This window comes from Anas acuta, chromosome 14, assembly GCF_963932015.1.
Source record: "Anas acuta chromosome 14, bAnaAcu1.1, whole genome shotgun sequence".
Taxonomy (NCBI): Eukaryota; Metazoa; Chordata; class Aves; order Anseriformes; family Anatidae; genus Anas; species Anas acuta.
The window spans coordinates 15,705,871-15,733,030 of NC_088992.1; the positions used below are offsets into that span (position 1 = coordinate 15,705,871).

General features: G+C 37.4%; 1 protein-coding gene across 5 annotated transcripts in view; it reads left to right on the forward strand.

Annotated features, from left to right (window-relative positions):
• Nucleotides 1-27,160, forward strand: part of SLIT3 (slit guidance ligand 3) — a 522,497-nt gene that overhangs the window by 361,119 nt on the left and 134,218 nt on the right. For all 5 annotated transcript variants that reach the window (XM_068697690.1, XM_068697688.1, XM_068697686.1 and 2 more), the window contains 3 exons: nt 9,450-9,521; nt 21,124-21,267; nt 23,829-23,992. In XM_068697690.1, the coding sequence (XP_068553791.1) occupies nt 9,450-9,521; nt 21,124-21,267; nt 23,829-23,992 (380 nt within the window). The remainder of the gene's footprint in view (nt 1-9,449; nt 9,522-21,123; nt 21,268-23,828; nt 23,993-27,160) is intronic.

The window sequence follows — 27,160 nt, forward strand, 5'->3', positions numbered from 1 at the left end:
CATTGTGCCCGGAATCCAGCTGGGAGAATGCCAGAAATATATATTAAGTGTTGCTAGCCTTTGTCAAAGAGTTAGAGCACTTTTATTCAACCTACTGTGGAAATGATCAAATCCCTCAATGCTGTCTGGAAATGATTCAGTAAGAGAATGACATTTACTGAACACTACAGTTTTGGCATTGGATGAAACTACTGCTGGTGCTGCAATGCTACAGCTTTCTCATCTTGGCAAAGCCAGGTAGGAACAAGCTGGACAGGCAAGACACTTCCACTGGGGTTGAGTTCCCAAATCAGAAGTTCTTCAGGTTTAGCTACAAGTAATTCAGATACCCCCAGGTGGCCCCAAGAGTGGGACAGAATACATTAGATTGGAGAGAGAGGAAATGAGAGTATAAAATGGGCAGGAAGTTATAAACTTACAACTTGCACACAGAAGCAAGTGAAATGACTATATTCTCTGTCTGGTCATCCAAAACTGTGTTTTCATTAAATGAGGTCAAACTGGTTTAAGTGTTTATACCCTGGTGGTTAGAGGAGTGCTGAAGTCAATTACAAGGAGGTTACAAGGAGGAAGAGGGAGGGCAGAGAGATGAGATGCAGCAGAGTAAGGACTAAAGTAAGGAAACTGCATCTGAATAGTCTTGCCTTTGTTCAGTGTTTGTCTCTGCTTCAGTTTCCTTCTACCTCAGCATAACAGAGCTGTTGTAACAAGCAGTCCATTTCTATTCTCTTCGGCAGGCTGGTTTCTAGGATAGTATTAACTCCAGCCTTGAATTTGTTAACCTCTTTCAGTAGGCACGCTGTAGGCATGCTGACATTGTGCTTGCCATTGGCTTTTACTTTCTTTTGGAAGGCTTCACTCTTGCTGTTCATTGCAGGTAGGTCTTACAAATGTTCTCCTTGTGGCTGATAGGCAAGAGGTAGTTTAGTTCCCTGCTCTTTCACACAGGCTTCTGGCAGGTTCTTCCCCTACAGTCACTTTACTAGTTGTTTCAGTTTCTGAGCTGTAGATATGTTCATGGAGGAAGGTAATTTGCTCTTCTGCAGGATCTGGGCTTCTCTGGAGAAAGCTCCCCTAAGTCTGTCATAGCCCTTCACAGAACTAGAGGATCTAGTTGCATTTTCATCTGATCTCTGCTATAGCCACCAGTCCAGTTCTGTCAGCTACTGGAAGACAATTGCAAGAGTAGATGACTCCTTTGAAGTGCCAGCCCTCCAAGTGAAACTGCCAAAGGGGAAGGAACAAGGAGGTAGAAGTGAAGACAGTTTGCTTACTAGAGTTTTCTCTTTTAAGTGGTGTTTTTGAGCCCGAGGCCCCAATAACTTTTAGTCAGCTGCATGCCCTGAAGGAACGATGCTCTGCATACAATGCTTTAGCTCAGCTGAGAGTAACTTTTTTTGGTTTTTTTTTGTGTATGTAAGTCAAATGTGATCGGTGGCATACATTTTAATGAGACACCATTGAGGTTTTATTCATGCACAGAGCAACTGGATTTTTCAGCTTGCTGAGTTAAAAGCAAGATTTTTCAGCTTGCTGAGTAAAGGAGGGGAAAATATTAATTGACAAATGAAAGTAACCAACTTTGTTACATTAAAAATAAGGTAATGCTGTACTGTCTATAATCAATCCTTGCTTTTTTTTTTTCCTGCATTATTCCCATTTTCAGCTCCTTCCTTTAGTCCCTGCTTGCGTGCAATTGCAATGCTCCCTATGGGTCCAGGAGAGTGAAAGTGCTTGTCTGGAAAACGGCCAAAATTTTTAGTCTAGCTGACTAGTGGAGGCTTGTATATAGTGGGTTCTTGCTCTACTTTCTGAAGTTAACTTCGGTTAGTGTTTCCAAGCAGAATTGTTTCTTGGAGTACTCTGCCTATTGTTCTTAGATAGAGATGAAAGAAAAAAAAATGGCATATTATAGTTTCAATAATTGTAATATATTATTACAGAAGTGGCTTCCTCCAAAATATATATATAACTTAAATCTTTTAAATATGCTAAATGATCCGTGTTCTAGTAAGTCCTAGAAGGTCATAAGTTCTTATTTTAAATCCATGTATTTTCTCTATCAGGAAGTCCAACTATGGGAGTCAAACAGGTCACAAAATATTAACATTTTTAAAAGCCATTTCTACCTTGGGTTTTCTCTGCACTTAACAAAAGAAAGTCAAGCTTGTTCTTGTAAGGAACCAGGACCTCTCTGTGTCCACTTTTCAGTGGGGTTTTGTTCCCTTATATGTACAACAGTTCTCTGGAATTATAAATTTCTACTCCATATTTCTTCTTAGAAACATTTGGAGATGTATTTTTTTTCTTCTTCTTTAAGAATGTTTTAATTCTTCCTAGAGTTTTCTGTCTTTTCACTCCCTCCCTCCCACCCCCGCCCCATTGTGTCCCATGTTGGCTGTGCTCTGTGAGTCACTGGTCAGCCATGCATCTCTTCTGCAGATTTAATTCTGTTACCATGTCTGAAGTTCTCTTCCAATAGTTAGACGCTAGGGTTTTTATCCTTAGCATATTTTTGGTATGAACTAAACTTCAAACCTGTTTCTGGACAAAACCGAAGGCACAGGAAGATCCAGACTCTGATGGGGTCTAGTTTTAAGAGAACAGAGCTGTGGTGCTTGCTGTAAGGCTATTGAGATGCAGACATAGAAAAGAATGTCTTCCATCTTCAAGATGCTACTGTGTGATTCAGGAGAAAAAAATTCTGTTGTTGGCTCCTATGGCAGCTGTTAAAAAAATATCCTTTGTTTCTTCTATACCAAAATCCCCCCTCTTGAAAAAGTGAAAATATTTATCCATCTCAAAGAGAAGATGCAAGGAGGTATGCATTGAAGGCCGTAAGCTGTAGTGATACTGCAGTATTTTGAACCATATGAAATATGCAAGATGAGAACCAAATCATCGGAAAAATTCAAATCTTAAAAACAGTAAGCAGCACAGCTGCAAGTGAGCCATGCTAATATTACACAGCTTTTGTATTGTAAGACTTGTGTGTTGCTGTCTAATACTTCTTTCCATACAAACATGGAATCAAATAGTATCATTGCACTGAGGAGGATGGCAGAATCAACCAATTGCAAAAGAATGCATTATCTTAATTTTAAGCAAAAGATTGAGAAATACTCTATTTGTATTGCATTTGATTTGCAGGTTACATGGTAAGAATTCCACTTTGCTGGAGTGGAGGTAGTTAATAACTCAGTTCAGGACATGGAGCTGAGTTATAGATAGTTTCATGTTTCAAGACTGCTGCACGAAGTAAACTAATTTTTCATTTAATCAACTCCAAATCAGTCCGCAATATCAGCAGGAGGATAGTATCTGCATTTGGTTATTGTTAATGGTATCAAAGATAAACGTTATTCTCAGGGTCAGTAAACTTCCCACAAGTATACGTTTGGAAGGCCATATCCAGACTATCTGGGGACATTTTATGTGATATGACAAAATAGTCTAAGCCTTCGGTGTGTTAAACTGTGAATGAATAAATTTCAGATCACCGCAGAGGGAGAATTCCGTTGCTTTAGTTCATGTACTGAATTAAGCTTGTGAACGATTTAAAAGCTGAGATCAGTCTGGGCACAAAGACAAGAGACTGCTTAGATTTTGACACAGCAGCCCCGTTCAGACCATCATCTCTTGGGTGATGTATGTGGTGTCATTCATGGTGATTTGAAATCTGCAATAAAATACTGTCTATTGCGATAACTGCCAAACTTATTTTAAGGTAACAAATTGTTTTGGATAGTTTTACTGTGATTTATTTAGCCTAACTTGTTATGAAGAAATATGAAATAGTGCAGGAAAAAAATCACGTCTAAGTTTCTTTCAGATATTAGAAATTTATTGCTGTTTTTTACCCCTATCAATTCCTCCTCTTTTGAAAACTTGAATTCTTATTGAGCCTGTGCCATTGGATGCAGCTTGGGAAATATAATTCTTCCTAGCAAGGATTGTTTTCACAGTCTGAAGGAAAGTTAAAAGCATTTTGAGGACTGAAAAAGACATTGCATAAAGTCAAAATTTGACACTTCAGTAAGAATGTGTAAGCCAAGCCAAAATAAAGGAACAGTTAGCTGGAAACCATATGGTTTAGAGTAAGGGATTCTGTCTTGGGCTTTCATACCCCAAAACAGCTCTGAGTTAACTTCCAGGGAAAGAGCTCCGTATTCTGGAGTCGGACTTAACCAAGCAGCTAAGTCACAACTACCTTTGCAAGTATGATATGCCAAGGAACTGTAAAATAAGGACAGCACAGCAATAACTGTTTCAGACACTTAGAAGAAGGTATGCTAAGCTTCAGTGCATATGAAAGGCTGTGTGTTTGTAAAGCCTGCAAATTCCTTAAGTTCAAAACTGTCCAAGAGGTCAGAATGTCTAGAGACTGTGAAGAATGACTGAGACTTTTACCTTTCAAGACCCTGAGGCTGAAGGGCTCTCAGATACTTTCTCACAGAAGATAACGTACTTGTTGCTAGCTATGAAGCAATGCCTTCTTTGTCTGATGTAGCCCAAGCTTTTAGATGAAGCAATGCAGTGACAGTTCCTACTGTTTAATCTTCATATTTAACTACTTAGAACATCAGTTGGATTAATCTGCAAAACTTGAAATTTAATTGTAACAATTAATTTTGAATCGGAAATTTCATAGTTAGTGGTGTATTGGAATAGATACAATTTATATTGGGATATAAAAGTACAATGCCACAATTGGGGTGAATAATCATAATGGCTTGTTATGGTTTTAATATGCTTATATCCTTTCTTACTGCAGATCCATAGTAACTTTATAGAGGGGATGGGTGAGTTTTTTGAAAATGCAGTAGGTGTTGTACTTCAGCTTTCTGAGTAAACGTGTATCTGCCAGCACTATTTCCTACCAAATCCTAATCTCCCCTCCTCTTTTCTGGCATAAAATTTGAACCTTTTGGCCAATTGCAGCTGAAATTGTTGCAGAGGAGCTCTCAGTGATGATAAACTCCCACAGGCTCTGTCTAAGTAGGCAGCTGGGGGAGGAAAAGTCTTAGTGTAATCCTTGGGGAAGCTGTGCGTGTTTGGGCACTACAGATTCCAGATAGGAACTCAAGCATCATAACTTATCTTACACACAAAACTGCACATTTTAATTTAATGAGGGGTAAAAGAAAGGTTTACAAGTCATTCCTTGTCCCAGTTCTCTTAATTGAAAGCAACTAGTTGAACTGGAAAAAAAAAAAAAAAAGTCCCATTTTTAGAGCACTTTTTGTAAAAAGCTGAATACAACTGGATTTTCAGCAAACACAGCCTCTTCAGCTAACTAGGGTGCTTCTTCCAGGCACCCACTCTGATGCTTGCAGTGCAGCCAGGGGGCTGCACTCCATCTGCTTTGGCCTTCCCAGGGTTTGGAAGGTTGATGGCAGCCTGAAAACTGCTGTGAGTTGCGAGCCAATCTGCCAGGTGCTTTTGAAGAACAGCAGTTTGTGGTTTGGGGCCATGCTGAAAGCATTTAGCTGTGAAGTGACAAGCTGATGGCTCTCCATGCTACTGAGAATATGACCCCTTCGTGGCTCAGCTGCACCTATGCCGTAACGGCAACCTGCTGATGTTAGAAAAGCCACCTGCAAAAAACCTGAGCGAAGTTTGCTTGAGTTAAACATGCAGTGAGGGATCCCCCATGCTGGTCGTTAAGTATTAAATGTTCCTGCCTTGTGGAAAAGACAAGAATAACATTTATGCACTGGCGAGTCTGATGTGTTTACACATTTTTGTGACTGTTTTCCCCCTTCAGACTGGTTTCCACCATTGTAAAGGATACTTCCAGGTGGAGTGCAAAAATAGAAAGGAATGATAAGAAAAAGGAAATCTCACAGTCTCTCAATTAATTTTGGCTCAGCCTTTATTTCCCACTTTCAAGTTTAGCATTGTGAATATAGAATTAAGGAATAGCTGACCTTTTTCCCCAAAAAGCACATCATGTTTAGAGCTTTATCTTCTCCACCTGATAGTAAATGACATTTGTCAGAGCTGTGGCTAATTTGATCTTCCACCAAAGTTGAGAAGGCAATCAACAATCAGGAGCACAGAATGAACATTGTAGTATTTTTTTAACATTCTGATAAATGTCATTCTGATTCACTGATTGTCTGTTGACAGCAGTTACTAAACTGATTTCTGTTACATATTAACTTTATTCGTGCAGCTTTAATAAAAATATTTTGGGTCTAAATTTCAGATGCTTGAGGATAGGAGAGTTATGTTTCCATGCCAAGCTTGCACAACAGCTGATAAACCTGCTTATCCTGCTAAATATAACCAAAATACACAAGGAATGCAAGTGTATGTGCATTTTCAGAACTCATAATAACCTAAACAAATCTTCTAAAATTTATCTCTGGTGGTAAGAGCACTGGAGATTTGAATAGAAGTTCTTAACTGACTGGATTAGTTCCCTGCTATATGCCCTTATCAAGTTAGTATTTTGTCTGGTTTGGTTTGGTTTGGTTTGGTTGGTTTGGTTTGGCTTGTGCTGTTTTTTTTGTTTGTTTTTGTTTTTTGCAGTCCCCCTCCTTTCCCTCTTGTGTCCCCTCCCAAAGCTGCTGTTCCAGAAACATTGCAGTGTTTCCCTCTGAGATAGGCAGGACAGGACACGGAGGACAGTGGCTGCACTAATGGGGTGTACCTAACCTGGCTGATCTTTTTGGTAGGCTGACTCACTGCATAGTACAATTTTGGAGTGCTGCAATTGGTACATTCAGAACAAAAGCATCTTGAATCAAGGACCTGCCCGTTGTTCACATCTGTGGGGACGAGTATATTTTCCTATCTTAAATAGAAATAATGAGAGCTCTGAGTAGAGGAAAAGTTTCTATGCTTTCTATAAGAGTAAATGGAAATAAGTAACTCAAAAACTGAGATGCAAGCTATTATGCATCTCCCCTCCTCTTTGCTTCTTTCTGTAGGACCAAACGTTTGACTTCAGCTCTGGCATGGCAGGCAGACAGTGGCATTAGCTAATTTGGCTCTGTGTAGTGCTGAACATGAATATGAATTAGAGACAAGTGCCTGAGCTCTCATACTGACTTTTGTTTAGCTGTTAATTTGTTCGAATGCTAATGTGCCACAAGCACAGAAGACCAATTAGGTTTGAAACTGCTTATTTTCTTTTCATAGCTTCTAAAATTTGAAGCTTTATTTCATTTTAGAAGTTCATTTAATGAGTTTTATTTAGTTCAAAATAATAAACAGGCTGTATAAACACATCCAAGGTTTCAAATTCAGTGGAACTCAGCATTATGACCTCCCTACTTTCAACTAAGTAAATGAAAAATTGCACCAACCGGAGTTAGACTTTGGTATTTGTATTAAGTAGTACCATAACTAACAACTAGGTACAAATATTGAGATTTCTCTAAGGTTTTATTTTACATCAGTGTTTACTACCTCTACTGCCATAATAACCCTTAGTGTGGAATGGGGATTTTTTCCTTCTTTCCACAGGCATTTGTAAAGGTTAGGTTCGGAAATCTTCCTTCTATTCTGTAGTATTATGCATTACCGATCAGCTGTGATTATCCTGCTACTTCACAGAACTAAAATGTTCACACATCCTCAGGAAGCTTGTCATCTAAACTTTGTGTATAGGTGATGCACTTGCTAAACAAATACTGTTTGTAAAAAATGGAAACTGAAATAGAAGTATGCTAGATTCTGTAGGCACTAACTTCATGTTTTAACTTTTATTATCATTATTATTATTATTATTATTATTATTATTATTATTATTATTATTATTATTAATGTATTTTATTTATTATTATTACATACTTTATTTGAAAACGAAATTAGGAAAAATAATTTAATGGTACTGGCATTCATTACTCACAAAACCCATTAACTGTAACAGTACATTAAAAACCAGCTTCCTGATTCTGCAATACACAGAAATTATGTTGTTTGTTTAGAGAAAATACAACGCTATGATCATTAGTTTCTTGGGTAGAAGTTCAGATCCTTCTAAACTGCAAAAGACATGAAAAATGAAGTTTCAAGTTTAGAATTTCATATCTAAGTTGTGTTGTTTTATTTAGATTCATTGTATTTAGGCTCAGAAATGAGCTGATCTGGGAACTCTCCCACAGAGGTGATATACTTCCAATGACTGATGAAGAGCAAACTGAAGTGGCCGTATTCTGTGAAGGCCAGAGAGTCTTGTAAATGGCCCGTCATGCTAAGTGTTTGTTTTTCAGTGTGTTCAACTCGCCATAATAATTTAAATGTTGAAAGACGGGGTAAACCAGGATTTCAGCCAGCATCCAAGCCTCACGTGGTTGTTTGATTCATTGCATGTTATTCCACATTAAAAAGTCAGGGAATGAACCACTTCAGCACATGAGCAGCACAGCTTTGGTTTATGACTAGGCTGGTTTATAACCATTTACCATGTCCAATACAGAGCTCAGAATTACATAAATATTGTTTTCCCCAGTTTGAAGTCTATTAAAATGTTTAGGTAAGGGATAAAATTTTCAGAGGAAGCCTAGTCATCTTCTCTCTTACCAGCTCCTAACTCAAATTCTGGTTTTGACAAATTTTACCAGCTTACAGAAATCACATGAGTAAATGATTGAAATTAAAGTGTTCTGGTCGTATATGATTTTGTTTTGATCCCTAGGTAGCGCATTTTATTATACTGCCAGTTTTGTCTGTTTTACTTTGAGTTCAGTTTCTGATGATATTATATCTGCTATTTTCCATTTTAAAAAATGAAATATTTTGAATTTTAAAACTGAATTGTAGGTATCAGTATATATTTATGGTTGAATAAATGGAAGCTTTTACAGTGACTCCTTCTTGTATTATTAGTTCTTTACTAATTTTTTTATAAGCAACCTATACCTAAAATTATTTTTGAGTTTCCAAAATCTATCATTATTCCCAGTTCAGGCTATTTTTATTTTTTATGTATATTAGCTAGCTGAAGTTGTAGTAGCAGCTGGTGAAGCCATAATATTTTACCCAGTGATGCCTCTGTCACATTTCATGCCAATTATTGTATCTTAAGAGGGACAGTCACATGGAATTTTATCTACAACTAGCTTGTGCTTCTTGGCTTTTAAATTCACTATCACTGAGCTGTTTTTGCATCAGGCAATGTGCCTTTCAATGGTTAAAATACTTCTAAAAAGGGTGAAAAAAAACCTTGACAGAATGAAAAATATTTTAGATACAATTTTTGGATGATGTCCAGTTTCTACATTAGAAATGCTTTCCAACACCAGACGAAGCCTGAATCATAACGACTCATTTAATACCATGTGCTCTCTGAAAAGAAAATGAGATCAGTAGTTAAATGAAATGCCCACAGATCCTGGGCATGGTGCACAAGATCAATAAAGGTGATAATGCAGAGACGGGAGGACACTAAACTGGTCTGTTATTTAAGATTTATTTTGTCTTCCCATATCTTTCAGAGTGCTCTATGGAAACAAGATCACAGAGATTCCCCAGGGACTTTTTGATGATCTTGTGTCTCTGCAGCTGCTGTAAGTATGATCCTTTCCTCTTCTTTATTTTACATACTAACTAGATTTACTGATTTTTCAGCTTCTGACATTAATATAATCATCTTTTCCACTGAAAACTCACTGAGATGTGCTTGTCTGTTGTTTCTGTGTCAGGCAAGAGGGAGGCAAGGGCTGAAATAAAGGTAAGATGCCAACAGTTTTATAGCGCAGTGCATGTAACAGATAATAGACACAGAGAATTTAAGTGTGTGGAGGAAATGAAAGATTCAGCAAAGTCCAAGAAAGGAAATTTGGTCAGTGACTGATGTGAGGGTGGAGTTGCCATATGATTGTTTTTACACATTTAGCATTTGTGGTTGAATATCTAGATCCTTCAGGGCTACTGTGTTGCAAGTATCTGCACATGCAAGCAAAATGGCAATAAGAAAGATCTATCTTATTGTTACCAGCCATGCTCAGTATTGTATCCTTTTCATGCCAACTGTGGTTTAGTTGGAGGGAGAAACCATTTCAGAATCTATTGTGTATTCAAGTATTTTGTGCCATGTGTGATTTAATACACTGTCATGATCAGGGATAAGATATACTCGTCAGTATTTATTAATGTACCATAAAAATATTTCCTAAGCCAAATGTGAAATTCCAAATTCCACTCACTCGTCTCCATAATCACACTGGGAACCCTTAACTCCTTCAGAGAAGGAAATCAGTTACTATTTCAGCCAGTCAGCAGAGGGAGCAGATGTGAAGAACTTCTATTCCTAGCACTCTGAATATCATCTTGGGTTATGTACTCAGAGAATGTGATATATGAAACTAAGTGATTCTGGCTCATATCTCATGTCCCCCCACCCCATTCCACAAAACTCCCAAACAATAAATGAAATAAAATGTAAAATAAAAAATGTAGCTTTTTAACATGTTATTGTAAGCCTTTCGTTCTTGACACAACTAGAAATGAAAGTCCAAAATGTCATGATTAATCTTTAATGTGTGCCATTGTCTTTGAAGTACATGTAGCTATATGCTATACAAAAATAGGTGTGGATTTTGATTATAAATCCATGAGCAAAGAGAAAGAGCTAATTTGTAAAATAGTTCAAAATTGCTCTATGTTAAGCAGAGGATTATTCAGGTGTGTAATTTAGCCATAAGATCTTAATTGCAAACATAGGCCATCTTATTCTAGAGAAGGACAAGCAAGAGCACATATGGTTTGGCTATGACAAACCTTGAGCTGCGATGGTAGCAAGCTGTTCATCTCCTCCTGCAGACAGCCAATTATTTTGTCTTGGCCTTTTGCACATACTTTTTCTGGCAGCTCCTTTCCTCTCCCATACCTCCCAAGTTTGTTAGTACTTCAGTGCCTCTGCGATCAGTCTGTGCACTAGGAGAAGACTGCATATTAAGGAGGGAGGTAGTTTAACATCACTGAGAGTAATAAGCATGAAAGTGCTTAGAAGCTGGGACCTGGTGCATGTTGATAGAGCTGGCGTGTTTGTCGCTGTTAAATTCATGTTGTGTTTGGTACAACAAAGATGCTGCAGGTAAAAGGAAAGCTAAAACTTTACCCGTTATTTTGATCCCTGCAAAAGAAACTATTAAAATCCAAGCTTTATCAAACTCTTGGGTTTTTGTTGTTGTTGTTTAGTTGGTTGTGTTTATTTTTTTTCTATCTGGAAAGTATATTATTTTTACTAGTTTGAAGCAATACACAATTGCTGTTTCTAACCCAGGACTCTTTACAGATGCTGTTTCTCCAAGTAGAAAAAAAAGAAAATATCACTCGACACATGGCTCACATGTTGCCCTATAAAAATGGGGGTCTAGAGTTCTTGAGTAAAGCATTAAACATGTTTCAGCCCCTTTTTCCTATAGTTCTTTTGTGCGTGTAGTGCAGGCTTTCAGTGAGTTACTTACTGGAACCCAGATGCAGTAATTTTCCAGTGTGAATTAGCTGACAGCTTTCTGTTATGGGGACAAAATCTATATGCCAGAGAACAGTTAAAAGGTTTAACCATTTAAATATTCTCAAGCTGAGAAGATGTAAGTATGTAAATCTTGAGAGGTTGCCCTGTTTATGGGATTCCCAGAGTGCTGTGACTCCAGAGGCTTTCAGGGACTTTTGAAAGAATTTAAATATAAAGTAGCTGTTGGCAAGGTGAACATTGGGTGATTATGCACACTATTCTGATCGTGACTCTGAAGCAAGTATTGTGGGATTGCTTGTAGTATTTTAACGGATACCTAAAAAATAAACAGCATTTGCTGTTTTTAGACCTGCTGTTGAACAGTTGGAAAAGTGCCCTATGATTAGATCTAATTTAGTGTTCAGTGGGCTCTAGATTGGATTTCTTCCTATTAGTCTGGAGACATACTGATAAGAAGGCTATGATTAAAGTATCCTGGTAGCCAGTATAATTTCCTAAGCTTGAGCTGGAACATTTTTGAAAATATATTGGTCTTATGGTACGGCAGCACACCCTCAGAAAAAGGGGAATGGTGGTGGGTCCTGTGTAAAAGTGCTGAGATGTTATTTAGAAGGAAAAAATACTGTGAAATTGCAGAGCAGATAATATTGTTGATTACTGTTTTGGATAAGACTCATCATGACTTCTCAGAAATGTCCTTATCCTTCTGTTTAAATATACTATGACACTACAGGCCCAGATTACTCCACCTTTATTCAGGCAGAATTGTTTTGTGTAAGTGCCCTACACCTACAGGCACTACCACTAATGTCAAAAATGCTGTAGCTGGGTAAAGTAATACTCAACTCAGGCATGTCAGCATCTTAAACTGTCCCATCTGTCTTTGGTGTGTGGAAAAAGAAGGATTCAGAACAAGTTTTAGATGACCTGGCTAGCATTAGAATTCCGTATTTCTGTCACACAAGACAGAGGTAAGTCAATAACATATTTAGCAGAAAAGAAACCAGGCACATCTAGATATTATTTTTTGTTTTTAGTAGCATTTTTTAGTTCGAACCCTATTGGGTTAATTTAAATATTGTTTTTGAAGTCTTCACTGTTAAATAGTTAACATTCCCCATGTAAATAATCACATTATTAGATTTCTGTTAAATTGCTGATTTCACAAATCTTAATGTTTTCCTAAATACCCAATTTTAACCAACTCAAGAGCAAAGGTTACTGTGCAAGTCCAACTATACATCTGTTCTGTGGAATAGAAGCTTTTCTTGGACCATGCCATTTTCCTTAACCTGTTTGAAGTTTCCAGGAGAGAGGATGCTAGAAAGCTACTGTAGCCTGTCCTTCATACATGCTTCTTTTCAGCAGGCTGGATCAAATGTCTTCTGAGAGTTTTAGGTCAATCTGGATTTGGCAAAGGGTGGAAAATGGAATCTGATTTTTTATTTTTTTATAGTAAACTTTAACTTTCATTTCACTGTGCCATTAATCAGCCCAAAGGGTGGAATAGCATTTGTTTAATTATCAATGTTTGTGTAAATTGTTGAATATCAGAAGGGTGGAAAGGGTTTCACCTAAAGGTGGTTTCAGCTTAAGTTTTCAAGTAAGTGCTAGGTATGGGCAATTTGAATGCCTGTCCAGGAGGCCTTAAGCTGAACTGAATCTGTCTAGAAAGTGGAATACATTTGAATGTCCTTCTCACCTGTCTTTCAGCTTTCCTGGAATGTGGACAAGCTCTTTCATGAGCCCTTGAGTTTGCCAAGCAGTCTGCCAGTCACTGCACAGGGGGCACAACATAATGCTGTGCAGCTCTTTCTTTTTCAGCAGCGCTGTGACAGATAAACTTGACGGTTGCTCTGCTTGCTCCCAAACGAGCAAATGTGCAGAGCCAGCCTGCAGTGAAACAGAGTCAAGTGGCTCAAGGCAGTGAGCTGTGGATAATGGGCACCAAGTTTGTTAACCAGTATTTTTCATACCTAAGTAATACACTTTCTTTTCTCCAGCCATATTAAAACAAACATTCTGGGAGCCTTTTTATTAGTTTTACATTTTATGCTTCAGAGTGCTGTGTTTCCTGGAACCAAAAGATATAAAATCTCTACTGTTTAAAGAGATTATATAGCAAAATAATATGAGGGGATGAAATCTCATTTTTCATGTCTGGCAAGTATCAGTTTTCAATAAATCCTCCTTCTTCAGGGAGCTTACTTCGCATAGTTACTAATCATACAAGTGCTCAGGTGTGTTGATCCTAAATCTCATGGCTGAAATCCCCATGGTTTGCTGGACAAGCTCTGTGGGCAAGAAGAAATCCCATAGTCAACTCTGTACTGATGTTGGTTCAAGCAGGTACACTGCTGACGTACATATACATTGAAAGCAGAGGTTTGTTGATGATACCTAGATTTTGACATATTGACAGATAAAATAAATTCAAAAATGGTGAAAAAATAAACTTCCAGATCCAATCACCTAACCTGGGTTAAATTTGGAACTAGATCTGATTGGTACAACTCAGACTGACCTTTATTTAGAACAGGTTTGTTCAAAGTGGCAAGTTGTTTATGTGCTTCGAGAAACTGCTACTATCAACCTTCCCCAAACTCAACAAGTCATGCTTTCTTTGAGTTATTGGACCTCTTAGTGTGCTTTTTATGCTGTTTCTCCTCAGATGCGTAGTATGATATTTGGTACTGTCATAGCTTTTCTGGTGAGGTTGCTTGGAAAATAGCTCCATAGTAAACTTGCCAAGTCTAAAGTACTTGCCTTGTTTGTAATTGTAAAGAGAATCCCAGTACTTAAGAGCTTAAAATAGGATCTATGATCTACCAAATATTTATTGTGCACTTTTAGAGCTTGTTAGACACTCAAAGAAAATCCAGTGAAGCATAAACCCATATGAAGTATTAAAAAAATAAATATATATATATAAAAAAACTCTAAAGAATGCATATCAGTTCCAATACTTTGTATTGTATACATTGTTGTATCATTAAATGGAGATGCAAACAGCATATAAATGCCAGAATAAAGGAATGACATTTCTCCATTTCCAAGTCCTTTGTAACACAGTAGTCTCTCCTTCTCATAACAATATTCTGAGCTGTAAGGAATGTTAGTAAGTAAGATTTCTTCATTTTTCTCATGGAAAAGAGAGAACAGGCATAAAATGAGAGCTTCTGACTGGATATAAGGGAAAATATTTTCACAATGATGAGTCAAGCAGTGGAGCAGAAGTTGTGCGTTTCTGTTCCTGAAGGTTTTAAAGACAAGACTGAAAAAAAACTCTGAGCAAACTGGTCTGACCTCACAGCTCACCCTGTTTTGGGCAGTCTACAAGGACAAGAAACCTTTTGAGCTTACTGCCATCACAAATTACCCTGTGGGCCAACAAAATAATTATTTCTCAGATAAAGCTAGTTGAATTAAATACCTCTAAATTGGTCCTGCTTTTAGTGGGTTTCAGACCAGATGACCTCCCAAGGTCCTTTGCAACCTATGTCATTTCTGGATTTTGTGATTCTAATTTCTTAGCAAAATGGCATGGGGACTTTTTCCTTGATACGCAGAACAGCTACAGCAGAGCTACTGTGCAGCCCTCATCCTTCTAGTCCAGGACAAAATGCTCTCTGCACAGACCTGTTTAATAGCTTTAGAATTGTTTTCAAGCCTTTTGCCTCAAGCTTTTTTTCTTTAGATTTCTGCATTTAGGCTGCTGTTGTGATAATATTACTAAACTCAATAACTGCTGTTAAAGTGAGGGAGCAGCATCTGCCAGACACAGAAATACAATTACAGTCAAGCACTAATGAAAGACTGCAACAGCATCTGCTTTTTCTGTGTCACTTCTGTAATCTGTCTGCATGCAGCTTCCCAAAACAACCGCTAGTTCATACGTCAGCTTGTAATTTATTAGCTCTTCTGACGCCAGTGCTCCAAGCTGGACTCACCTGACAGAAACTCTCCTAGCAATTATTACACAAGAAACTGTGCGCTTCCTGATAGTGCAGGAAGTTGAGAAAATGTGTTCATTCCCCTGTGTATCTGAATTATCATGTGATTATCTGTAGGGTAAACTGAACAATATCAAATTTTGAATAGCAGATGTGTAGATGCTACAATGACATGTGCTTATAATACTCCAGGTAGTAACACGAATATGACGCAATTGTTTTACAGATTTTGTTCTTCAAAAAAAGAAGTTGTTTGCAACTTCAAATAGAGTTGCAGTCTGTTGGATGAGGAATGAAATGAGGCTTTTAAAATCTCTCCAAAATAGGACTATCAGACTATGCTCTGCACTTCCTTTTTGACTCATTATAAGCTCATTTTCCATTTTAATTTACTTTGAATAAATTTGTCATCACCATCATCCAGCTCCCTGAATGTGGAGAAACACTTCAAGCTGGTTCAAGCAAGCGTGATGATGAGTTGACACTGAGTATTATCAATTGAGGCACTGACAGACTCTTTGGTGGTCAGTCATCACATTAGAAAATGTAAATTTTAGTAGATGTCAAAATATCTTTACACGGGGAGGCAGTCGGATTGCTCCTCTATGCTCCAGGCCATTCTGAAACATTTCTGGAACCTAATGTGATTATTTTGCCAATAAGTAAGCAGGGACACACAACTACATCATTAGGTGCAGTTCATCAGTGACTGCTCAGATGGCTGTTGTAGCTCATCTGACACAGCCCTTGACTGGATATTTGCATATGGGCACTTCAGCTGTTCCCCCATAATAAACTGTGTTAAATGCAAAGATGACTCTCAATACCCTACAGATTTCAAAGCAAAATGCTGGAAAAACCTTGCTGAAAAAAATATTTTGACTTTTGGTAACAGGTATTTTATATACTAAGGAGTGTTTTCTGCCAGGAGTCCTTTCCTTGCTGCCATGTAGTGCCTTTGAAAGTAGGTAAAGCCTTTGACTATTGATACTCTATAAAAGGCACATGTATTCAATTTGTATGCTGCTTTTACTTGTGCAAATGACTTCATTTCTCCTCTCCTATGCATTTTGCATCTGACTTTTTCTGGTGTGTTCTCATTTCCCCAGCAGAGTTTGGCATGTGGGATGTGCCAGACACTTCATGGGATTCTTTTTCATTGTGTTGCCATCATCGTTAAAACAAAATGATAGTAAAAGGAAAGATAAGAATTTTTCTAGTGGTTCTGCGCAGCTTTTTTCCCCTACTACTTCCCTTTGGCTCATTACTCTACCTAGGATGATTTCTGGTCTGTCCTATAGCAACAGAAATCAACCTGCAGTATCCAGCATGTGTTAAGGTTGCTAGGCTGCTATTACAGTCTCTGCATTATGTAGTTATTTGTTGATAGTTTGATTACTTGACTTCACTGAGCTGAGAATGCAAACACTGCTAAGGGTAAAAGCCATATCAACATCCCCATTTGCTCTTAAAAAGCAATTTCTTCGATCATTTTGGTTTTGGAGTTCAAAATGTTATTTAAATGTTAATCACTTGAAACTGTGCTTGGGCATATAATTCAATTATGAGACCATCTTAATTATGCAGATGGTGCTTATGAGCATCTGATACAATTACAGTGCCAATTCAGTACACATTTGTTCAAAGGGCTTAGCTGAAACATGTTATTATTTCAATGAGTGTGGACACACATCCCTCTTTCAGGAAAGGGATCATGGAATTGTGATACTGCTCACTGTTTCAGTGGTCTGCAGAGCACAGTGTCCTTAACCATCATCCCATATTCTGGGGTGGTCCTAGACTTGCAAGAGGATTTCTTCATGTTTTTAACATATCCAGTGGGATGAAAATGGAGATTTGAGTTAATAATCTTTCCTTCCTCTGGGTAGCATGCAGTTTTATTTCTACTTGAATTTTTAACCTACTTTTGAGTGGTGCACTACATCTGGAAGCCATGTGTAAATCTCAATCCAATCAAGCTGATAATAAAATGGGAAAATTAGTGGAGTTTACTTTCACAATAAATCCATGCAAAACAAATAGCATGCAATTCTTGATAAAAGATGACTCAGCTTTTAATATTGTCCCTTCTTTTGGTGCAAGTCCAATGAAAATAAACTCATAGTCTGTTTTACATCATAGCTCGGTGTTTAGGCAAGATCAGCATTTCTGTTTGCTACAGTATACCTGTTTTTCTAGTTTGCCTTTGTGTTAAAAAAAATAAAAAATCATATTTAACTATATGTGAGGCCAGTCACATTTACCTAATTAATAATTAAAAGCTTGGGGGGCTGTGACATTTAAGAAGGAATCAAAAAAGAATTGGAATAATATCCATAATGGATATTTTAAAAAAGTTGAGTGTTTTGAAAGAAGATACATGAACATTAATGCTTATGGCCAAAAGTCATCCTCTAATTCACAGCAAGTAGGAGGTAAAAAAAAAAAAAAGAGGGGTTGATTTATTTTGTTTTCTCATAGTTTTCCACTTTCGTTTCCCTTTCTCGCTGATTCTGGTCAGAAATATGACATTAATCTATGTTATGATTTTATGATTCACCCGGTATGGCTACATCTGGATTACTATTAAGCACACCATCTGTCCTCTTTAGATTTAGGTACTGCACATATATTGTGTAGACGATATAAGGAATAGGTGTTGTCACCTTGGAAGAGCTTTGTAGTACTTGAATTCCCTCTTCTAAACAGTCTGCAGAAGCACTTTCCTTTTACAAATTGCTTTCTTTGATGCTTAAAGCAGAGGGTGTGCCTCTGTACTCTGTATTTGTGACTACGCATAGGATAAGTTTTGCTCATTTTTAGTGTTTGGCTCATACAGAAATGTCACTGATTATATCACCATGAATCTAGTCACCAAACATTTATGTTAGGAAACCTTGTCACATTGTACATTCTAATTGCCAGCATTGGGTTTATTCATGTTCTGTTGAAAGACAGAATGAATTTAAATCCCGTGTTTGACTGCAGTTCCAGGTCAGCTGTGCTCTGAGGGCTTATTAAGTGGGATCAATGACTGTTAAACTTCTAGCCCATTCTTCACAGGGGGTGATCAGCATCTGTAGAGCTTTGCACTGCTATGTGTGCACTTCTTAAAGCAGACATGATGGTTGTCCATATATAATAATCCAAGAGTAGTTCAGTTGTAAATTCTCTTATTCCTGAGATTATCCTCAATTTGCTTAATGGTTTATTAAAAGTGCTACTTGCAATATAAACTAGAAGTATAATAATAGAAGAAAATAACATCTAGTAAAATATATCAAAGTACATTCTTGCTTCCAGTTACCTTCCTGTATAACTAGGTACCAAGCCAAGGTATAACAAGGTACCAAGCCATGGAGCAACCAATCGAAGTTTATGTGCATTACCTAAAAACAATGTGAGACCAATACACAAGGATGGGGAGTAGATACGGGAGTGTTTGCAACATTTAGTGTATGTCTGTGGCTATTGTTCAAAACTCAGTAGATGATTATGCTTTCTAATGACTTGTTAACCTGTTCTTTATATAAAAGACAATGTACAAGTATAAAAGAGAAATGCATAATGCATGGGAACTGAGCTGTAGAAGGCTGCTTTGGCTTAGACATATGAATGGCTATTAGAAGCAAGTAGTAAGAGATGACATTGATGTTTGCTGTTGAAGCAAAATCTCAGAAGTCTAATACACAGAAGGAACTATTCTGGAACTTTATTATGGAAATTACAGTTATTTCTAATGGAGTCAATGGAAGTATGGATTAGGAGTCATGTAATTATCAGACAAAAATACTGGCAACAGAGGGGTCATAGTAATGCTGCTCATGATATCATAAAATGATTTTAATTATTATTTCACGCAAAAATATGACCTCATTTGTCTGTTGCCTTCAATGGGACTTTCTCTTACCTTACATCAAAATTCTTTTTCCAAGACTCATGGAGAAGAAAATTTAGGTGAGTTGGTATTGACTTTTCTGTTGGCTGGAGTGGTGAGTTCTGCTCTAACACCCTCTCACTACCTTCCTGTTCTCCTTGAGAAAAGGACTCTGCCCAAGTATATATCCATCTTCTGCATAGCACAGTTACAGTATGCTGTTAATACTGTAATGAGGCTCTGCCAAATTGTTGGTGGGAGCACAGAGCTGTAGAGTGCACAATGTTCCAAAGGTTTCAGCAATGGAAAGGCATGGTGCTATGCAGAAGAAGCGCTTTGTGAACTTATATTTTGGAGCAAAAGAAAAGCATCATATGCAGCTAACAAGTGTGCATTTGTTGCCTGTTAGGTTGGCCTGTTGTTTAGAGTGCTCTATGTGCAGTTTCTCAAAAACTGACGTTCCCTGTGAGTTTTTAAGTGTGTTTAATGGAAAATGTCTTTTCCTTTCTACCTATAAATACATTTGCCTTCTGATTTGATATTAGCATGGAATCTCATGGAGAGTCACACTAACATAATATTAAACCTTTCAAACTCGACGGCAAAGTATCGAGAACTTTCTGATGAAGCGAGATGGATTAATACCATACCCTGTTTGCGATGTACCATTTTTTTAATACTTACAGTAGTTGAAAAATGTGGATTTTAGCTCATCTAAGGATAGGTCATTTCTTGTCTATTTTCCTTCTATGTGTGAAATATCACGTATGTAGATGACAATGGCAATTTAAGTGTTCCTGTGTTTGACTGTCTCATAAAGCAATCCAGCTTGTTGTTGAGATGGTATATACTATATAGTTGCCAGGACTCTGGCTAGATAACGTAAGAGAACTTGCACAAGCCCTGTCATAGATTTTCTGGCTGAACTGATGAGTTTTACTAACTGGTTGCTGTGTAGATGTGCAAACTAAAGTATAAACAAATAAATAAAAGCATGACAAAATATCTTTGTGCTTCTTTTCCAAAGCTGCAAAGTCATCTGATGTAAATGGAATGAAATATCTTCACAGAATTGTAGGACAATTGAAGTTGGAGGGAATATCAGGTGGTTACTAGCCAAAAAGACCTAAGAACCTTTACTCAAAGAAGTCAGCTTACTAGGTTGGAGAAGGTTGCTAATGATGTTATCTGGTCTTGTCTTGAAATCTCCAATAGTTGAGATGGTGCAACTTCTTTGAGTAACCTGTCCCACTTCTTGGCTATCCTTAGGCATGAAGTGAGTTGGGTTTCAGTAAGTTTTAGTCCAGACCCTACATTTCTTTCTTTTTGTCTCTGAGGCGAATCACATTTTCTGTTCTTCCATGATCCAATTTACCCTGCATTGCTTATCACAAGATGTCAACCTTCAGAAATTTCAGTTAGACTTAAGACAGCTGCCAACTATAGAAAACTGAAAAAAGAAAAGAAAAAAAAAAAAAGGTTTTGTCATTGTGGACTTTGTGTGTGTGTATAGAATAGCAAGGTGGGAAGCATTTGCCATTTCCATGCATATTCAGCTGAAGTCTTTAAATATTTGTTTGGAATTTTGAACAAATGGGGAAGGTGAGGCATTTAAAAAAAAAATTAAGTATTTGAATCTAGCTAGCACTGTTATATGTCTATATGTTTCTCTAGCTATGAGAGTACCAATATTGTCTGGTTTTTTCACCTTTTTAATGTAACAAGCAAATGGAGATGTGTAAATATGGAGTGGCTTTGGTGACTGGGTTAATATGTTTTAGATTTAACCCCAAAGTTCAGTCTATCTTTATTTGATTATAATAAGATTAATGAATTATAAACCTTTCCTCTATTTTCAGGCTTCTCAATGCCAATAAGATCAACTGCCTGAGGGTAAACACGTTCCAAGGTCTGCATAATCTCAAACTGCTATCTCTTTACGACAACAAACTGCAGACCATCAGCAAGGGGCTCTTTGCGCCACTTCGATCGATCCAGACTCTGTGAGTATGCAGGCATATCAGAAATGACAGCTCTCCTTTTTTCCCAAAAGACGTCGCCTGTCTTTGCAAAGGCTGTCCATCTGACATTAAGAAAATTTGAAAGAGACACCAAGGTAGCAGCCCCTCCTTTTCTGAAAGAAACAAAAGGAGCAAGATAAAAAGAATTGTTGCGTAAATTCAGCACAGCTACCTATAGTAATGTAGTTATGTAAACATCGTAAGTGAATTAAGCTACCCAATTAATTCATCCGTACTGTTTGTTGGAAGGTAATATGCACAAATTTGACTTTGCACAATATATGAACAGGGGATTCTATTTTAAAAATTGCCTAGTAGTTTTTAACGAGCTAGTGAGATGGTGTAGCTCCTCACTGGGGCTGAGTTATGCTGTACCAGTCATTGCTTCTGAAATCATATTTCAGTTAACATTCCACTTTAAGGGAAATGATGCACTGTATTATTTCATCCATTAAGAAAATTCACTAAACATTTTTTGAATGTCTTTGAATTGGAGGCATTAGGAGAAGCATTAGCTTCAGAAGCAAAATTGGGAGCGAAAGTATGGAAATGACTTGATACTTTACAGAAGAAGGTTTCATCCTAAAACTGTGAGTAGGAAGATAATAAGGTAATAGGACTTCTTCAGAACTGGAGTTGGCAGCCTGGTATAAATGAAAAATAAGAAACAAGCCCCTCATACACAATATTGTCTGTTTATATATATTTGTATGTGCATTTATAGGTATAAGCCTCTGTATATTCGTGTATATAAATATATGCACATATATTTTTAATACTGGAAATGCATAACACAAATTAATTTTATAATTGTTTTAATTCCCAAGTAAATGAATTAATATGGATGATTCCTAGCCGCAGGGTATCTGCTACCTCCTCAGTCAGCCAGAAGCACAACCTTAATTTCCAACAGATATCTGGCCAGTACTTATCGTTGTGAACCATTAAGACATTAGAATAATCAGGTAGAAACCCCAGCCCACCTCATCCGCACACACCATCTGCTACAACCGTAGTTTTCAGACTATGTGTGTGTGAGCACAGATACATATGTAAACAAGTGCGACAGAGAAGATTGAATTACAAGAGTACATGTGATTTGTCAATTTAAACAGGCAACACCCTATAAGATTTTTTAAAAAATCAATCTCTTTGGTTTCTATGAGTTTTTATTAGCACTGCTGTTGGCCATTACTTAGAATGGCCTTGCTGCATCCCATTAGGATGCTTTTCCAAGAAATCTTTTGATTCATTCTCCCATTTTGTTACTCCAAGTGATTGCAATTTTCTGCCTTTTTTTTTTTTTTTTTCTGTAGAACAACAAAACCAGGCCATGTCCTGTGTCATATGCTTACTTGTTTGCTCTCTGGACCTTTCATACCAGGAATGGCATGGTTTTACTACAACAGCAATCTTTAGTTTCTTTAGGCACTTTCTGCTATGCTTGCTGTCATTTCCCACTTCTTGACAGCCATTGCCCTGTTGTATTTTGCACTTATTCTGTTAAGTGTCAGTTCATAAATATAAATCCAGACAGAAGAGAGTAGTTTCTGCAGGTGGGAAAAATACACTAGCAATAACAGAGAAGCGTTCTTGTGAGGATATAACTTTACACCTCTGTCCAAATCCAAATATAAGCATGTCTTTTACTGTTTTCCCTGTTACTGAAGTGTCCTGTTCTGCTCCCTTGGAAATTAGAGGGGTGGGTGTGAGTTAATTTAACTGACATCACAATCAAGCCCTAAGACCTGACAAACTCCTGATATACTGCTCAACTTTGATAAGTGAAAAGAATCATAACAAAAGCAGAGAAAAGCTCTTTCTCTATGAGGAACTTCAGGGGATTTCTATTAACAAAGTCTAACTCTCCAGTTAAAAATTATGCTATAGTGCCTATCTCCAGCTGTGTGGGAAATGCGTTGTGGAAATTTTGGTGAAGGACAGAGTCAAGTTTTACTTTGCATAAACAGTTCACTCTCAATTTTTTTTTTTTTTGTTTCAGGAAGAAAGAGATGTAAGGGGAATACTATTAGGCATGTTGATATGTGCAAGTATCAATTTCACTCTTGAGAAAAGACCCCTGGCTTGCTTCTGGCTTTGCCGACTGATCTCAGGCACTTCACTTACTCATATTTTGATCCCAGGAAACTGAGCTGCCAATAAAATTTCTTTTGAACCAGGGTACAAAATGATCTTGGGTCAGGTGCATTGAGAAGGCAGCATTTCTCTCATAATGCATCGTTTCAAGCTTTCAGGAAAAAATGCTGGCTGCTGTAGACAGTAGGTCTGTGTCCTTTAAAGCAGACTTTGCTGTACTAATTTTTGTTTCCTCCATGAAAGAACTTGCAACAGCCTTAATGAGCTACAAAATGTGATAGCTCACAGAATTCTTCCATTCATGTGAAGCTCTGTGGTTTCCGCCAGGCCTGGGTTTTTGGAAGCTTATTCAATTACTCTACTCTTCAGGTTTGCATTTGTGAAAAACAGTGATGGAGTACAGTGTCACAGGTCACTTCTGATTAAACATCCCATCCTTCTCTCAGACATTTAGCTCAGAATCCATTTGTGTGCGACTGCCATTTGAAGTGGCTGGCTGATTACCTGCAGGATAATCCGATAGAAACCAGTGGCGCTCGATGCAGCAATCCGCGTCGCCTTGCCAACAAACGAATCAGCCAGATCAAGAGCAAGAAGTTCCGCTGCTCAGGTAATTCATTTATCCAGGCTGTACTGCACTTTCAATTCAGAAATAAGCAGGTCCAGAGAGCCTACTAATCGAATCTGCAGGACAGTGTTTGCTATAATGGATATTATGGAGCATCTTTTAAAATTAAATTTGGAAAATTCAGTTAGTTCTTCAAAAAGCCAATTACCTTATGGATTTAAAAAATAAAAGAAAAGAAGAGAAAAAAAAAAAAAAGAAAGAAAAGATGGTAGTCTATAGCTGCCTTAAAAAAAAAAAAAAAAAAAAAAGCTTGTGGCATTTAATTTCAAAAAATTGCTAAGTTATAAAAGGTCTATGGAAAACAATTAAGATATATATGAATTTGTGGCAAACTACGTATTTTGGAGGGGTGGAAGCTGTGTAGACTTTAATTTCTATTCAGGCAGAACTCTCAATGACCTTAATATAGCTGAGCTCAAGTAAGTTCTCAGACCTGAAAGGCTGAGAACATTATGGGTGAAATTTTTATATAACTCTCAGTGGGCTCTGCTGACCTAGGATGTGAGTGAAGCTGGAGGTGAGGGGATGGTGTCAATTCATATACTTTCACAGATGTTTTGTATCCAGAAGTAACATGCATTAATTTGAGTAAAACTCATCAAAGTTGGTAAGATTTTTGTGTTCGGTAAGCTAGTAAGCTTTGAATCAGTTTGTATCATAGCTTGGACAAAGATTTTGTATCGTGAGCTAGATGGAGTTTTATTTTCCACCTGAAAATAAAGTCCAAAGTAACATAAAAACCCTCTACTCAGCCCTAGCTATCCTTTATTTATGGTACAGCTATCAGTAAAAGTATTGCCTAATGCAGCACAACTGAGCAGACTGCTTTTTTATGTTTTGATATATATGTGGTTTAGATTACTGCTTTTTTTTGCCTTTTTTTTTTTTTTTGCCTTTTTTTTTTTGTATACAGTAAAGGCAAGCAGGTTTCAGTGAGATAATCTATTAGTGTGTACTGAGAAGAAAAATGACTGTTATTTGGTGAAGTACTTTGCAGTGTTTTCTATAAAAATTACTATGATTTTTGTCTTTTCCCTATGAGGAAAAAAAAAAAAAAAGCCATGATTAATTGTGCTCCTGGTGGTAAAACATTAACAACTGTAGATGGGGATGCAGCACGAAACTGAATGGCAGGAGCCCAAAACAAGCCATGGTGTTTTGTGCGTATCTGCAAGCAATATGCTGAGCTAAACTGTCTCTTTATGGGGAAAATAAAATAAAGATAACTTCATTTGCAGTCAGGTTATCTTGGGTATGCATGTTAAAGTCTTCCATCATTTGTGACTCTAGCCACAAAATTTATAACTAGAATTGAAATTATGACATACTTTCCTCCAGGTTTTTGGGTTGTGTCCATCATAGTAACAAGTTAATTAGCCAGTAATATTCATCTTTAAAGAAACTTGAAATGAAAATGCATACATATAATTCAGAAAAGGAAGTAGACTGCAGAAACAGATTTGAATAAATCTGTACCCTATTTGCCATGGTTACTTTCTTCTGCTTTTATTAATAGGCTAGAGAAATTAACGTTATGTATGTGCACGCATGCCTTGAACAATGGTACAGGCTATTGGATAAGGCAAACACCATCTGATATCATTTATGAAAGGTCATAGCTAAGAAGAGCAACAATGCAGAACACTGTGGCTGGTGATGTTGATAAAATAATATTTTGTATGAGTTCTTATCTTGGGGGTCTTTTCCTTAAGGCATTAAGCTGTTTTTTTCCTTGCTCTCCAGTTCTATGAGAACATCAAAACCACATGGAAAAGGCATAAACCTGACTTATGAAGGAGGAGGGCAGGGAATGTACAGCTTCAGAACAAAGATTTCAGCTGGATGAAAACTAATTCTATTGAAAAGCTCAACAGAGGAGCTATCCTTGCCTGTAGACTTTCCAGATGGTGTTGAGATTCACTGAACTCGACTCACTCTCTACTCACATTGAGCAGAGGGAACATCTAATGGTTTATAAGAATCTTAGTTTGTAAATCAGTCCAGAGAACATACATTCAAGTTGTCCCTTTGAATCATGGCTGTTTCAGACTTGGCATATAGCAGGAATTTTCCATGTATTCTTTATGAGGAATATATTTGATCCTAGGATTTAACACAGCATGTCTTTGTGCAGAAATGTCCAAGAGGTATGAATCTTGGTCATTCAAAGACAGGCTCTTGAGCAGTACTTTGTGTTACCCAGGAATGAGTCTCCACGATCCCACTGGGATAGGAACACTTAGTAACTTGTCAGTAACCTTGCTGAGTGTGGGATTCTCCATGTCATTTGCATGTCTTTAACTTAGTGTATAGGAAAAGAATTTTTATTTTAAATCCTTTTGTCAATGTTCATGTCTTTGCTCAGAGGGTTCACGCTTCAGGGTTCTGGTATTTTCATGTAGTTTAATACATTTAACAAACACCAGTAATTAGAAGTTAGTTCTGTGAAGAAAAAACAGTGAATACGGGGGTTAGTGTAGGAAGCAATGTGAAGGGTGTTATCCCAAACTGGTCTTTGACCTTTGAGAGGTGGTGATGATGCACAGAAAGTATGAGCTTTGTAGAGGTACTCATCCAGAGTCAGGATCATACCCATGCTTAATACTTCGACGTTAGGGCAAGTCATCACATTTTGTCTGAGGTTTTCCTGAAGCACTCTGTGTTTGCCATGCCTGTTTGGATTGTGCAAGATATCTTGAAGGACACTGTCAGGAAGAACATGGAATGAGAAAAAAATGTGTTTGTTGAGTAAATTAAGAGAAGACGGGGAAGTCGTTTTAGTACACGAATAGGAGAGAGGAGTGGTTAGAGGAATGGGGAAGAAAAGCTGAGATGTTTGGAGTTTTGTCAGTTTGAAATGGTAGAGACTTTAAGGAGGTAGTGTCAAGAGAACACATTCAGCAGTGCAGACAGGCTAAACAGAACTGTCTTCCATTAATTAAATGTGACTGTGAGGACAAAACTATGTAACACGGAAAAAAAATACTGAGATAACTTTGTTCTGCATATTGGTTCCTTTAGGATTTATTCCATCTCCCCATTATCCTTTTAGATAGTCTTTAGCAAGAAGAACATGCCTTCTTTTTTAATTCATCATCAAGGCACTTTTCCCAGATGCTATTTCCTTCCTGAACAAAATGACTCAAGCTT